The sequence below is a fragment of the Ursus maritimus genome, unplaced genomic scaffold, assembly GCF_017311325.1.
Source record: "Ursus maritimus isolate PB19 unplaced genomic scaffold, ASM1731132v1 scaffold_7, whole genome shotgun sequence".
Classification (NCBI taxonomy): domain Eukaryota; kingdom Metazoa; phylum Chordata; class Mammalia; order Carnivora; family Ursidae; genus Ursus; species Ursus maritimus.
Genome location: NW_024426885.1, coordinates 5,219,232 through 5,235,428, shown reverse-complemented (window position 1 = coordinate 5,235,428; position 16,197 = coordinate 5,219,232). Strand labels below are relative to the sequence as shown.

Genomic DNA, 16,197 nt, shown 5'->3' with positions numbered 1-16,197 from the left:
TGGACGTCTGCCCGTGGAGCCCACACAGCAGGGATGACATGGCCTCAGTCTGGAGCGGCCACTTCCGGGAATCCTACGTGCACCGGGACTGAGCCTGCTTCGACAAGGGCTGGCCAGTGCGATGGTTCACAGCACTTAGGATTTGAGTTCAGACTGTGATGGATGCTAACGCCTGATTCGAAAAAGAAATCCGGCAATCTTGACAAAAAGAAATGCCTCCAGTGTGTTGGGGAAACCATGGCAGTTTTATCTTTTGACTTTGCTGCCCCTTCCCTGCTTTAAGTCACTGCTGTGGACCGTACCCCTGCATTTCCAGCCTCCTGCAGTCTGACCCCCGCCGACCCTTCCAGCCTCATTCCAAGGAAGCTTGCTTGACATTGGTCTTCCCACTACCTCCCACATTGCAAATATGGGAGGAGGTCCCAGCCAGGTCCCCCACCTTCTGTGTATCACTCCACGCATCCTAGCCCAGGGTCTGGCTATGAAGTCACGTCTTTCTGCACATGTGGTCTTTATTGCCCACCTGGGGTCCCATGAGAATAAGTGGCTGATCCTGTTTGGTCGTGGCCTTGACCAAAGCCTCTGCTGAGTGTGGGCTGTGCTGACAGACCGGTCAGCAGTGGTAACATGGTCCTTTTCTCTCCACGCTGGCAGGTTGAAGTGATGTTCTCTGCATCTGCTTATCACGTCTCCCCAAGTCTCCCCTCCTTCCCAGCATTCCTGAATTATGCGGAAATCATTTAAGGCAATTTTCCAGCTCCTATTCCTCGTTCTGCAGTGATAGAATCTGTCACTTCTAATTTGTTTCCTTTCTTCCACTCATTTTGGATAAAACATTTTGTTAAAAGATGCCGGGTGTTTGGGTTTTTGTTTGTTTGTTTGGGTTTGTTTCGTTTTGTTTTTTTGCCCCAAAGTGTCTCTTGTCTTAATACCAGAGGTATTTAAGTGCCCTCATAGTGAACTTAAAATCTAATTATGTAACTTAAAGTAAGTTTAGAGAAGGAATGAAATACCCCGCAGCTTCACCGTCTGAGAAATAGGGTTTTGTACTCGACTGGGAGTTCACTGGTTTTCTTGCTGTCGTTCCCTGTGTCGTAATGAGGCACCTCATCTTCCAGTTTTATTGGCAGCAAACACTGGGTAACAGAGATGCTAGAAAAGCCCGAGGCTCCATCATGATAAAGTCATTTTAGCGACTGTAATAGTGCCAGGAACTTCTAATAGTTAAATTGGTTCCTGATTATGTTCCACTTGCTAAGTTCCTCTCCACTCAATTAACACATAATTATTTAGGACTCTGCTACGTTATTGCTCTGCACATGCTGCTTTCCAATAGGCAGCTTATTGGGAGGGTCCCCAGGTGGAGCCCACGCAGCATCCAAGTCCCTTTCCGTGCCAGGACAGAGCAGGGATGTGGTCCCAGAGGCAAAGCCCATGGGACTGTCTCGGTGAAATGCTCGTGTTTGAGGGGCTTGGATAGCTGCAGGTGCTTCCTGCCGCCAAGCCTCGCTCCGCGTGCCCAGCCTGTCTCCTAAAGACGTGTGCCGAAGTGTAGAACTCTGTGGCGTGTCTTCTCCTCTTGACCAAATGCTACTTAACATTCAGTAAAGTGTCTGTGGAGATCATGGTGTTGAAATGATTTTGGACTACGTGGTAATATCTCTGTGTTACCTTTAATCTCAGCGTTAAAAAAAACAAGACACTTACATTCAAAGTTCACAGTTCAAAGGGCTCACAGTACTTTCATTTGCTGGTTGAAAGTAGGAGAATCTCAAACACTTGAGCCACTTTCTGAAGTCCTATAGCTAAATGTTTACATGGACGTGAAGAAGATAGATCAATAGATAGATAGATGATTGACAGGTAGATGAGAGATGGTTAGAAAGACTTCCTGAAGGTCTGGTAGCTAAATGTTTACATGGATGTGAAAAGATAGGTAGAGTGATTGATAGGGAAAAAGAAAGATAAAGAGATAATAGATAGATGATAGATAATGGATAGAAAGAAGTGGAGCCAGGCTGTAATTGGTTGAGTGTGTGGGTGCATGGACAACAATCCAGCTCATATCTGACACCGTTAGGAATTACAGTAGGCGTTTTGTTTCTAGTGGGAGATCACTGTGGTGAAGTGTCCACTCAGAAGAGGAGGAAGTCAGGAAAACTTCTTGTTTGTTTGTTTTAGTTGTATGAGGTTTGGGAATTAACTCTATCTTACACTGACCCCTAAATGATCAAAAATGGGGAACATTGTAACAGGATTGGTAAAGATGATGACTGACTTCGGGGAGACAGGAATCAGTTACCAAGAAGTATGAGATCAAGTCCTTTCCTTGCGGCCATTAAAAATAAAATTTGCAGTCATTTGCTTTGAATAATTTGAGTGTCTGAGAGAAAGTGCATCTAGACCTTATGGCTTTTTTTTTTAATGATTTTTTATTATATTATGTTAGTCACCATACAGTACATCCCCGGTTTCCGATGTAAGGCTCGATGATTCATTAGTTGCGTATAACACCCAGTGTGATCACAAAGACAGCATGGTACTGGCACAAAAACAGACACATAGACCAATGGAACAGAATAGAGAACCCAGAAATGGACCCTCGGCTCTTTGGGCAACTAATATTTGATAAAGCAGGAAAAAACATCCGATGGGAAAAAGTCTCTTCAATAAATGGTGCTGGGAAAATTGGACAGCTACATGCAAAAGAATGAAACTTGACCACTATCTCACACCATACACAAAAATAAACTCCAAATGGATGAAAGACCTCGATGTGAGACAGGAATCCATCAAAATTCTAGAGGAGAACATAGGCAGCAACCTCTACGACATCGGCCAAAGCAACCTTTTTCATGATACATCCCCAAAGGCAAGAGAAACAAAAGATAAAATGAATTTATGGGACTTCATCAAGATTAAAAGTTTCTGCACAGCCAAGGAAACAGTCAGAAAAACTAAGAGGCAGCCTACGGAATGGGAGAATATATTTGCAGATGACACTACAGATAAAGGACTGGTATTCAAGATCTACAAAGAACTTCTCAAACTCAATACACGAGAAACAAACAAATCAAAAAATGGGCAGAAGATATGAACACTTTTCCAATGAAGACATACAAATGGCTAACAGACACATGAAAAAATGTTCAAAATCATTAGCCATCAAGGAAATTCAAATCAAAACCACACTGAGATACCACCTACGCCAGTTAGAATGGCAAAAATAGACAAGGCAAGAGACAACAACTGTTGGAGAGGATGTGGAGAAAGGGGATCCCTCCTACATTGTTGGTGGGAATGCAAGTTGGTACAGCCACTCTGGAAAACAGTGTGGAGGTCCCTTAAAAAGTTAAAAATTGAGCTACCCTATGATCCAGCCATTGCACTACTGGGTGTTTACCCCAAAGATACAGACGTAGTAAAGAGAAGGGCCATATGCACCCCAATGTTCATAGCAGCAATGTCCACAATAGGTAAATCGTGGAAGGAGCCGAGATGCCCTTCAACAGATGGCTGAATTAAGAAGTTGTGGTCCATATATACAATGGGATATTACTCAGCTATCAGAAAGAACGATTTCTCAACATTTGCTGCAACATGGACGGCACTGGAGGAGATAATGCTAAGTGAAATAAGTCAAGCAGAGAAAGACAACTATCATATGATTTCTCTCATCTATGGAACATAAGAACTAGGATGATCAGTAGGGGAAGAAAGGGGGGGTAATCAGAAGGGGGAATGAAACATGAGGGACTATGGACTATGAGAAACAAACTGAAGGCCTCAGAGGGGAGGGGGGTGCGGGAATGGAATAGACTTATGGCTTTTTAAATCTTTTTCAGATGACATAATTTGCCTGTGGTTCTCTCGGCATTATTTATTTGTGTGTTTGGTTTTATCTTCCAAGATTTTAGGTTATAAATAAAGCCATTCAAAGATTAAAAATGATTGAAAATAACTCTATTAAATACAGGCTTACACTTTTTCTTAATCGTTTTGACCATGTGGGACAGCATCCATGAAAGCATTTCATTCTCACACCATTAGCTTTGTTTTTAGAAATTACTTAATCCTCCCGGCTGGGAATAGACATAACTTGTTTGGCTCTCAGAGTTATGAATCTTTTTCCCCTGAGTCCATCACTTTTCTGGCAGAGTAGAAGCAGTGCCAGTCTGTACAGTTTCCCACCTTCCAATTCCCACAGTCTCTCCCCCCCTGCCGCATCTCACTATCATGCTTTTGGAAGCTAGGACCATGGGGACCATTAGGCATGACCTCTCTTCATTGTGCCTGTGCTTCTGTATGGTAATGTTGAATGGGGAGGGTGGATTCTCTCTCTCTGCACTAGGGCAGGCTTGGGGTGTGTTCATTTGCTTATTTGTTTTTGTTTTGTTGTGTTTGGCTGGTGCCCATCCTGGCCACACCACAGGCTCTGAGAGATCTATTAGTCCAGGTAGAGACTGTTCCTTAGATCAGAACACTTCAGTATATTCGTAGTGCTGAGGGGTCCTTTTAAATGCTTTGGGGGATCCTGATTTGTAAAAGATAAGGTTCCTGTCATCAGAACAAGTTCTAGAGGTGGAGAGCAGAATGGGGGACCAGCTCTGGAGGTGGAGAAAAGAATGAGGGACAAGCTCTGAAGGTGGAGAAGAGAATGAGGGACAAGCTCTGGAGGTAGAAGGGAGAATGAGGGATCAGCTCTAGAGATGGAGAAGAGAATGAGGGACAAGTTCTAGAGGTGGAGAAGAGATTGAGGGACCGGCTCTGGAGGTGGAGGGGAGAATGAGGGACTGGGTCTAGAAGTGGAGAAGAGAACGAGGGACCAGCTCTAGAGGTGGAGAAGAGAATGAGCAACCAGCTCTGGAGGTAGAGAGGAGAATGAGGGACCAGCTCTGGAGGTGGAGAAGAGAATGAGGAGCCAGCTCTGGAGGTGGAGAGGAGAATGAGGGACCAGCACTGGAGGTGGAGAGGAGAATGAGGGGACAGTGCCCAACCATAAATGCCAAATGCCTAATGAGAAATTTGGTTAGCAAGAAACTCAAAACAGCTGAACCCTACAGTGGACAATCTACTCAGAATGTAGGGACTCCATGGAGATCAGGGCTACCAAATATTCTAGCCTCCCTACACCTTCTGATTTGGATCAGGGCCTGATCTTCTGGGCTACTCATCCATCCGTCCATCCATCTATCCATCCATCCATCCATCCATCCATCCATCCATCCATCCATCCCTGTGATGGACACATAAGGGGCATCTGAAACCGTGCTGGATGCTGACTTAGCCATCTATCCATCCATCCATCCATCCATCCATCCATTCATCCATCCATCCCTGTGATGGACACATAAGGGGCATCTGAAACCGTGCTGGATGCTGACTTAGCATCACAGGCATGGGAGTGAAGAAGCAAACAGGACTCTTTGGGAACAGCCTCCCTGTCCCTGAGCCCAGCTCCAGCAGTACCCAGGGCCGCAGGGCCAGCTCATTCACACTGCCTTCCCTCTTGTTGCCCCTTGACTTGGTCTTGAGCTGTGGCAAACCCGCCTGAACTCTTCATTTCAGACTGGGAGGGTGTCCTGCTGTCCAGTCGCTCAGCTTAGCTCACGATCCTTTCCATAGTCCTGTGTGACTGAAAGCAGATTTTTATGCAAAAGCTTCTAATGTGATTTTCTTATTTGTTTTCTCTAGTTTGACATGTATTAGAAATAACACATGAATTATAGCAGATAATAGATGTTCTCATGTAAAAGTTAACCCCTGTTTACGTTTCTTTTTCCCTCGTTGGATCATTGATTCATCCTCCGATGGCCTTGGCATTGCTCAGTTTTTAATCCCATCAGGTGTGGACTATGGGGTATATAGAATTGATGTGTGTCCCAGCTGCTTCACTACAAGGCGTGCGGCCCTGGGTGCACGGAGCCTCAGCAGCTCACCCTTGCCGATGGCACTAATGATACTTTCATTTGATCTTCCCTTTAGTTGTCCTACTACAACTCCCATTCTGTGTTATTTGCTTTTTGTCCTCGCTTTTTAAAAAATTTATTGTGAATCTAAATTCTAGAATCTCTCTCAGCCCCGCGCTTTCTCAGTTGTCAGTTCATTAAAAAGTTTTTATTTGGCCTTCATATTATTTCAGCATGGCATATTTTAAAAAAAAAAGTCATTTTGAGAAATATCTTTATTTAACCAGCTGAAATTGTTCCAGAGTTTAATTAGAAGTAGCATATTGCCACTGTTTGGGTGCTATCTTGAGGCAGAATAATTACCATGTAATAATAATGCATGTTCTAGTAAACTTGCCTTTATTGTCATAGAGGGCTGGAGGGAGGTCTTCCTTCAAACTCAGAAGGACCCTGGGGGACCCTCGTCAACAGCTGAGTTCTAAAACTGAAGGAAAAATTACGGGGAGGTCAGTAGCCCAGGGTTTTGTACTGTGTGAGAGCCCCACCCTCTAATGACAGGAAAGTGGTCTGCTCCACTGACATCCGGAGACTTTCTCTGCCTCTGGGGTTCGTGCAAGTCCGGGTCCCCAGATGCTCTCAGAACACGGTTGCCAAGGGTCAGATGGGCAAGGCAGACCACCTTCTCTTTAGGCTTGCATCTTGCACTTCTGAGGGCTAAACCTGGCACAGGAGACCCCAGCCCAGGCCTGGAGGGCTGAGGAGGCTTGCCAGGTGTGCCGTAGATATAAGACATGTCCTAAATTGAGTGATTTTCATCCTGGTCCTATAGTAATTTGTCAAGACGCCCTAAGTGCCCTGTGTTCAGCTTTTCTCAGTAAATCCCAAAATTCAGCCATAAGAGCTACTTTTCAAATTTAACTGGGCAGCCTAGAGTTGTAGTATCTGGCAGCCCTCTGGCCGATGGCTGCCGCTCCCATTCTGTGCTCCGACCTAATGGCCAAGGCCAGGACCCCCACGTCCCTCCATTGATAGCCACTTAGAACACAGTGACTCCTTTTGGGTTCTATTTAATGTCACCAGGGAAGAATTCAGGTAAGTGTGGCCACAGTTTTTGTCAGCAACTGAGATGGCAAACTCCATCACAGGCCACTTGTCATACCTGTTTTGGCCCTGGATCCAACCAATAGGTTCCTTAATAAGATGCTGTCTGCAAACCCCCTTTCTTAGAGCTGAGTGTGAGAGAAACTGCAGTGTTGGGCAGGAGGTGGGGATAGAGACCTCCTTAGAGCCCCAGGCAGAGAGTCTCCCAGGCTGCCTGGCCTTCAGGGGCTCTGGGACAGCCTGGATGTGGAACTTCTCCAGGCACGCACAGCTAGAGATCATGCTTTTGCAGAGCGCGGGTTCCTGGGAAGTAACCTAGATTTTTCTTACACTCTCTGGCTGCTTCCTGCTGTCTAAACAGAGGAAGTGTAATTAAGTTTATTATCTGTGACCTAATGCTAATTCTCCCTGCATCCTGCCTTTGTGTAAAGGGAGAGGGGTCATTTAAAAAGAAGTGTCTGGACTGAGCTCTATTATTGTAAACACTCTCGAGGGCAATAAAACAAATCTGCAGGATGAACAAGCTGGTGGAAGGCTTCATCCTCTGGAGTCATTTATAACCTCTCAAATTACGTATCTCTACATAGAAAAGTATAAGTCCTGATAGTAAGGGATGTGACATTTTGCTCTGGGTGCTTAAAATTGTACGTTATCAGTGGATCAATGAATTAAAATTCCTGCTAACCTTCTTGTCAAATCACTTACTCGTCTACTATAGCTTTTTTATTTTAACAAGTAATTAGTTACCAAAATCAACATTTGGAACAGAAGACGGATGACACTGAGGTAAAGCCTTATCTCCAAATATGTCATCTGACCACTCCACGCCTGACAGATGGTGTATAACAGCACTTTTAAATGCTTACCTGTAAAAGTCAGCTAAGCAAAGACCAGTTTAATAATGTTCCATGAAGACATGGTGACTTGAGAAGAGGTTTAATTAGCACCTTTTCCTTTTTTTAAAAAAAAAATTAGGTTTTTTTAGTGATACTTTCCGTATGTTACTTTCTGATGCTGGTGTTTTGGTCTGTTTCTTTTATTCTGCATGTGCTAATTTCCTTGATTAATTTGGAGCACATCTGCATATAATTCTCTGGGCTTTTTATTGGCACAACCTCATAGCTTTTCACAGGGCTTGGAGAATTCGCTTTCCAGACAGACTCGGATTGTATCTAATTGAAATGCCAAACCTACAAAGGTGTCGGAGCCTAAGTGTGTAATTATGTAATTTTCTCTTGATCTTTCAGAGTCTTCCTGCGAGCGATTAATCAGTATGCAGATATGCTGAACAAAAAATTTCTGGATCAAGCCAACTTTGAGCTACAGGTAAGAGAAGAGGTAGACGTGCCCTTTGTTGGGAAATCATGCTAAAAAAATCATGCTCCGGTCAGAGCCAATATCTTACATTTCTAATCCTCAAACTTAATTGGTTTCCCATGCAAGGTATGGACATGGAATTTACAAGATGTACGACTGGAACCCGAGGGTTGAAAACTATGCCTTTGGAGTATTTGCTCAGTTTAGCAAGGAGGGAGATGTAGCGGTTTTCCAGCAAAAGTACGGAAGCAGAGTGATGAGTAGGGAGTAAGCAGGGAGGCCACCCACATCAGTTGTAACAAAGGAGACTGTCTCAGACCCAGACCGTCCGGTGTGGGGAGGGAGGAATCCACAGAGGCAGCGAAGGGGGTTCGCATCCCTGAGCTCTGCTGCCTTTTAGAACTTGGTTCTCGGCTGGCTTGGTGCTACCTGCAGTGGCCTTTCCCCAGCACAGACCTTATCCCCCATGGCTCTGGGTTGGGTCAGCTGATCTATCAGTTTGGGCCCTGTTTCTTCAGTGCTTGTAGAGAGAAGCAGGGGAGGGAGGGGATGGGTGTGTGTGTGTGTGTGTGTGTGTGTGTGTGTGTGATAAGGATCGATCTTGCCTGGCACGATTTACCATGCATCTGGTGTTTGTGGCTTGAAGTTTCATTGCACTCTGGGTGTATTTCTGCTAATAATGATTTTTTTTATTAGTTTACTAAAGTTTGTTAATTAAAAAAATAAGCATCCAGATGCAAATGGCATGAGTTTCCTGGGCAAGACTGTTCACTGAGACAGAACCTATGCCCGTATTTCTTTTATAATTTTTAAATGATAAATGTCTGTTTTATCTTCACTATGGATATAAGTATATAATAATAAATCAGGAACTCTAGCTCTAGAAGTGTAACTACTTTTTACAGTTGTTAAGATTTTATCATTTTCTCTGCTTAATGCTTGTTTTCCCACATCCTAAACCACAGATATCCTCTCATTGTAAAATATTCATGCCCTGTATATCAGCACCTCAGGTGAAATATGAAAGACCCCTCCTCACCTTTTTCCTCTCTGCGGAGTGACTTGTAACTAATTGTGGGTGCTTCCTGATGCCTAGTGAACCACTTGTCCAGACCTGCACATGCTTTCTTTTGGCTTTTAACACACATTGGATTATATTCTGTTCTTTTTTTTTCCAGTTCCTTCACATTTAGCACTACACATATACCCACATTTGTACAGGCCCTTCTGCACTGAGGACCTCCAGGCTGTTCTGGTTGTCCCTGTTACAAGTAATGCATCTCAGTGCTGCATTGCTGTAGGACTCCTGGAAGCCCTCACTGCCAGGCCGAGTGGTGAGAAAGTGTACATGAATGGACATTGATAAATTATCCTCCTGTAGCAATTTGCAATCCCACCAACCTTTTTTGAGAGCAGCCATTGTCTAAAATCATCTCCAGGACCAATTTCTTTAAAATTGTTGTCTCTTATTTTTGTTGGAATTTCTCTGATTGCTACTTAGGCTGAGAATACTTACTGGCTGTGTGATTTTTACTGTGAACGATCTGATCATTTCCTGTACTCATTTTTCTATTGGGCTATTTGTCATAACTTTTCTCTAAGTTGAAATTCATAATATAGCCTAGTCATGGGTTTAGGCTTTTTGTATAGAAATTTTTAATTTTTCTGTAGTCGAATCTGTCATTTCTTCCGTGCCTCTTGGTTTTTATGTTTTGCTTGGCAAATCCTTCTTTGCCTCAATGTTATAAATATAACTATTTATATAGTTAGTATCTGCTAATACCTTTATAGTTCTGCTCTTTTTTTTTTTTAACTTCCTGATGATTAATCTATCTGGGATTTTTCTAGTTAGTGTTAGGTCTAAGAATTTAAACTTCACTTTTTCCCATATCATTTCATGAATAGATTCGTCTTTGCCCATGATTTAAAATGCCACCATAAAAAAACATAATTGCAGGTGTGTGTGTATCCGTCCTACTTCCTGTGTTACTGCCCTCTGCTTTTATACCCTGCTAGTAGAGCCTGGACTTCCCTACAGTGTGCCATTGCAAAATGATCTTGGCTCTTCTTTTGTATTTCGTTTCCTTTCCTTTTTTTTTTCTTTTTTTTTTTTTTTGGAAGATTTTACTTATCAATTTGACAGAGAGGGAGCACAAGCAGGAGGAGTGGCAGGCAGAGGGAGAGGGAGAAGCAGTCTCCCCGCTGAGCAGGGAGCCTGATGCAGGGCTCAATCCCACGACCCTGAGATCATGACTTGAACCAAAGGCAGACGCTTAACCCACTGAGCCACCCAGGTGCCCCTTTGTATTTCCTTTTCCATATGAAATGCACGATCAGCTGTTAACCTTACTTTTTTAAAACGCTGCATTTATTTTACTTGGGAATCCATTGAGTTTGTAAATAAATGTAGAAGAAATGTTACAGGATCGGGGGGAATACTTTGTAGTATTTCTTTATTCCCATCCCATATAGGAATATTTAGGTCTTCTTTTTGTGTCCTTCATTGGAGTTTTCCGTTTTATCCATATGAGCCTCACCGATTGCTCTCTGGTTAGATAGTCGTGGATGTGAAGAGTGGCTGCTCTGAGTCTGGGCTCCTTTTTCCCAGCATGTCCGTCATTGCTGCTCTTGTTCACTGTTTCGTGAGGAACGACCCCGGGCTAGTTCCTCACGCCCACACACCTCAGCAGCAATGTGCTCTTTGGCCTAACATAGCACCTTGGCCCTTGGCAAGTGTGATGTGCGTACGGATTGCTGTTCCACCCTTGGGTGCCATATGGCGGAGGCAGCCTTCGGTGCGAGCTCCAGGCAGCTGGTGCTCTGACGAGGCACGTTTTTATGTTCTGACATCCTCATGTTCACCGCACAGTTCAGTCTACTGATGCTTCCTTCTTCTTGAACTCATCAACCCTGAGAGCTGCCTGCTTCCCTGTGCTCTGGCCCAGCCTGCCTCTCATTCTGGACAATACAGCACAAAGGACTCCTCACCTACCCCCCCCACAATGTTGTAGTGTGTATTTCCTACAAACAGAAACTTTCTCCGACACAACTACAGTAAAACTACCCAAACCAAACTTACGTTATTGCTACCATCTTGCCTCGGACCCCATTCCAGTTCAGACATCCCCGTCACAGCCGTTCATAGCTCAGCACCAGACAGGTGCGGTTACTTGGCATACCTCAAATCACGCACTGTGTACTGTTTTTCGGTTTGTATTTTTATGTAATTTTTTTTAAAGACTCTTTTTTTTTTAACATTTTATTTATTTAAGAGAGATAGTGCATGAGAGAGTGAGCATGAGCAGGGGGAAGGGCAGAGGGAGAAAGAGAGAGAGAACCAGACTCCCTGCTGAGCGGGAAGCCCAACATGGGCTTGATCCCAGGACGCCCGACTCGAGACCCTCAGCCCACTTCACACGTAACCGATGGCTTTGGGCGAGTATCTGCACCACGTTGAAGAATCACAATTACCTGGGTAATTCTATAGCAATCAAATGAGCTGCTGTGTTACTGAGGAAAGCGCCCAGTTCATGAAAAGTGTTAGGTAAATGGAAGACCGCACTCTCTCACAGCTATGCTTTTAAGTTCCCACTTACTTCACAGGTGACTAAAAATAGAGTCAATACTGTTAACACCTTATTTTTTCATAGCCTTTTGCAGCTATCTCATTTGATATAATAAATATTATTCCTGTTTGGTAAATGAGAAAGCCAATACCCCCAGATTTCTTCTAAAGACTGTGGAAGGCCTTTCGGGCTTGGACATGTGATGGGAACTCTGTGCAGGCTCTTGCTCTGGGAGCAGGTGGAAGCCCCCCCCAGACTGTCCTCTGGCGCAAGCATGAAGGGTGTAGAGTAGGTGTAAAGGTCAGGAGTACGTCTAAATCTTCCCCATGTGTGATCCAAGAATTCTTCCTGCATCCTGATGTTCTTGACCTGGTCTTAAACATTGACATAACCAGGGTATTAGTTCCATGACTTTAGGAATCTATGCATGATGACACTTTTATTTAACTAATTTATTTATTTATTTATTTTGGGGGAGGGGCTGAGGGAGAGAGAGAGAGAATCTCAAGCAGACTCCCTGTGAGCATGGAGCCCGACGTAGGGTCGATCTCGGGTCTCTGAGATCACGACCTGAGCCCTAACCAAGAGTCGGATGCTCTGCCGACTGAGCCACTTGGGCACCCCCATAATGACACTTCTGTAACGGCCTATCTAGGTTACCGTGTTTAAGTCGGCAGAGATTCCACAGGTCAGAGCTTTATAACAAAGTCATTTCATAGTAAGTTGTTAAACCACATATTGTCTGTAAGTCTTTGAAATATAAAATGTTTGATGTTTTTACAACTCTTCCTTAGTTATCTAGTGTTCATGTACATTTTTGGTACCTGAGAAAGTCATAAATTGCAGAACTCTATATACTATTGAGGAAGGGGCTCCGTAATGCACTGGTGACAGGAGCCAACATTATTGTGTCCTTACTGCCTGCTCTGCACCCCCCGGAGGCCTCTGCTCGTACTCACTCCTGTGATCCTGTGACAACCCCATAAGACGGGCACTGCGAGACTCCCGCTTTACCTCTCGGGAAACCGAGGCTCGGGGAGGATAGATTAGTTGCCCGAGGACGTGGCAGAACTAGGGTTTGAGCACGCGCGCCGTGACCTTGGCACCCACGCCCGGCCCTGAACCACACGGTCGCTGGCTGCCCAGGCATCTGCTGCATGGAGGGAGTGTGGATTTCCCAACATTTTGGAAGTGTGTGCGGGGCAGCTGTTCAGCACCTCAGCGTCTCCCTCTTTTTGGTTTTCAGCTTTGGAACAACTACTTCCACCTGGCCGTCGCTTTCCTCACTCAGGAGTCCTTGCAACTGGAGAATTTTTCAAGCGCGAAGAGAGCCAAAATCCTTAACAAGTAAGTCTGCGTCCAGCCCCGAACTCACGGGCAGGAGCCTGCAAGTCTGTTAGCATCTTTGCCGTGTAGTCTCTGAGCCAACTTGGTACACAAATTGATATGTAATCATGGTGTCACGAGGGTCGGTTTCAAGTCCCAAATCTGGTATTGCCTTTTCTAACCCATGAATCAAGGTCTAAAACCATGGGGTTCGTGCTGGTGCGTTCCGAGTCAGTGCAGTTCACCACCATGAGCACCACACAGAATGGGAGTTTCAGGAGATAACTGCTTTTGCTCTGCACCATTCCGATGTCTTTCCACACGTGCTTTTCTTTATCGTCTATTTGTGCAATGCTCCTTCGAGAAAGGAAGCGTCTCGTGCAAGCTGGTGGCACAGTTGGGATTGTTGAAGAACTCCTTAGAGTGAGAGCCACCCGGGGTTTCCGCCTTTGTGACAGGTTACCCATGTCGTGCTCTAGGCAGGGGATCTGAAGGGCTGGACTAGTCCTTGGACGACCCTAAGAAACCTCTCGGGAGCCCACGTCCCTGCCTGGGTCCTTGGGCTTGGAGTCCTGCATGGCTCCTGGCCCAGGACAAAGAAGAGAACTCTTGCGTGCTTTCTTTCCACACTTTGGGTCTTGCTACCTCTCTTTCTGCCTCAGTTTCCCTGACTTCTCTCTTCTCTGAGCACCCCTTTCATACAGACTTTTGAGAAGAGTTCTCTTACTGCTCCAGCATTGCCATGTCTCCGGTCCCTGTGTGTCATTTCATAATTCCTCTGCTTTATGTTGACTTTTCCAAGGCTTTGCCCTTCCCTGATGTTAGCGACTCCAGGGTAGTCTCCGAAGGTGACAAAAGTGCTGCCCAGTGCCCCCCATGTTCTGTGAGTGCGTCTCTCCCTTTCTGGCCCATCAAAAGCACATCATCCCCGCAGACTCAGCAAAAGTATTATCCAACATGTACACCAGTGACTTTCTAAGCACTTCGAGTGCATTTTTCGTATGTAGTCATTAAAACCAAAACAGCATTGGGTTCCCTTCTCATCCTCACTTTCCAGAAGAGGAAGGTGAAGCACGTTTTGAACAAGTCACGTGGCCGGTGCCACACACCCGGTCATTCTAACCCAGGCAGTTCAGAACCCCAGATGTTCACCCGCGCTGCTCTTAGAACCTTAAATCCTTCCGTTGTCCCGTCTACGTGAAGGTCAGCTTTTACCTGGTCCTATTCCTTCATGCGTCCTTAGTTGGGTGGCTCCTGTGGGTTGGCCATTGTTCAGAAAGGAGGAATGCACCAGAAGGTTCAGGCCAAGCAGGTGCCCACCGGTGACTGCTGGGATGGCAGGCTGGCCTTCGCACAGCCCACGTGGGTCTGACTGCCCGCCCTGGCTCAAGAGACAGACGCCAGGTGGCACCTTCTGGGGACTGGCTCCATAGGGAAGCTTCTGCTTGGCCAAACGTACATCTTGTCAGGGCTCGCATGACAACTGGTGGCTGCTGCTGTCCTCCTTGTTTCGGTGCGCTCATGGTGGAAATTTCCGTAGTAGAAGCAGAAATAACTGGCACACTGTGAGCGTCATACGACTTACTCACTGCGCCAGACGCCGGGGACGCCTTATTATCCAGTCCCGTGGAAGGACAGCTGGGCCGTAGCACGTGGACTGGCTACCTACATGTGCGTGGAGGTCACCGTGTGGTGAGGTTGGAATCCAGACCCAGCTCCAGCCGGCGGCACAACCCCATTCTCTGCCAAGCGCTCAGCGTGGCCGGCCCTTCGAGATGCCTGCAGGACAAGAGAATTTAAACCAAAATCTGTCTTAAAAGAGCTGGCATCTCCTGTGAGGTTTTTAGAGTAAAACCATTGATTCTGAGCATTCTCCTGGCCAGGGCCGGGTGGCTCTGCCCTGGGCCGCCTTTTGTCGTGTGAATGTTAACAGTCTAAGCTGAAGCCATTAACCACACAGGGCCTTGACCGCCAAAGAAAATGTTTGCTTCCCACATAGCCGTGTGCCTTCAGAGGCTTCAAAGCCAAGGAAAATTAAACTGGGCCAGCTGGTGTGTCTCCTTCCAGAGCTGCAGGGCTTCTGAATTGAGCTTTGAGTCTTCTCTCCCTCATAACCGTGGCAGTCAGAGAGTGCAGATTTTCCTTTTGAAATTTTCTCATGGATTCCCCAAAGGGAAAAAAAACCCAAGCATTTTAGAAGTTGTCTTTGCAAGACTCTGGCAGGACTGGCTCAGCTCCTATGCAGCCTGAGGGGCCCTCTCCCAGGGACCTAGGCTCAGTGTGTGGCCGTGACGGGCCACCAGGGAGAAGCGTTCTCTGTGTCTGAGACGCGCGCTCCTGGCCCGGGAGCCGTGTGGCTAAGGTGTGTGGCAGGCTCACCCGTGCTTGTCGTATTCGTCATGCCTCTGTCTCTACCTTAAACACTAGATAATCAATGTGCCATTTTATTTCTAAATACCAAAATCTACAGAAGACATATTTAAAGCCATCCTACCCAAATGCTTCAATTTTCCCAGTGCCTAGAAAGGTTTTAATCTGCTTAAAATGGTGCTAGTGAAAAGGGAATGAGTGCTTGCTCTGTGCTCAGGGCCCTGGTGCTGGGGATACAGAGGTGAGAAGTTCACAGTCCCGGGCAGGTAGGTGTGCAGAAGTAACAACGGTCGCGTGGAGTGTCAGTGCTCACCGTATACCCTAGCCGCCTGCAGAGGGGCATTCGGGAGTGAACGTGGGGAGCCCAAGGCCGCTGGCGGGAGGGACTTCCAGGCTCGGTGGGGAAGGAGCAGGGAGATTACCAGGTTGGCTGACTGAGCCAACAAACAGCCAATCGCAAAGGGAACATTAAGTCCCAATGGACATGGCCTACTCATGAGCAGAGAGATGCTCTGGATTGTTGAAGCGTGAGGGAGTGACCAGACCCGGAGGGCTCGGGCACAGCAGGAGGCCCAGTGATCTGGGAACTGACCCCACCCGTCTCAGCA

At 46.0% G+C, this 16,197-nt stretch overlaps 1 protein-coding gene across 1 annotated transcript in view; it reads left to right on the top strand.

Annotated features, from left to right (window-relative positions):
* DOCK1 (dedicator of cytokinesis 1) overlaps positions 1-16,197 on the top strand; it is a 495,125-nt gene that overhangs the window by 386,510 nt on the left and 92,418 nt on the right. The window contains 2 exon segments of the mRNA XM_040623969.1: positions 8,258-8,336; positions 13,140-13,240. Coding sequence (XP_040479903.1) covers positions 8,258-8,336; positions 13,140-13,240 — 180 coding nt within the window.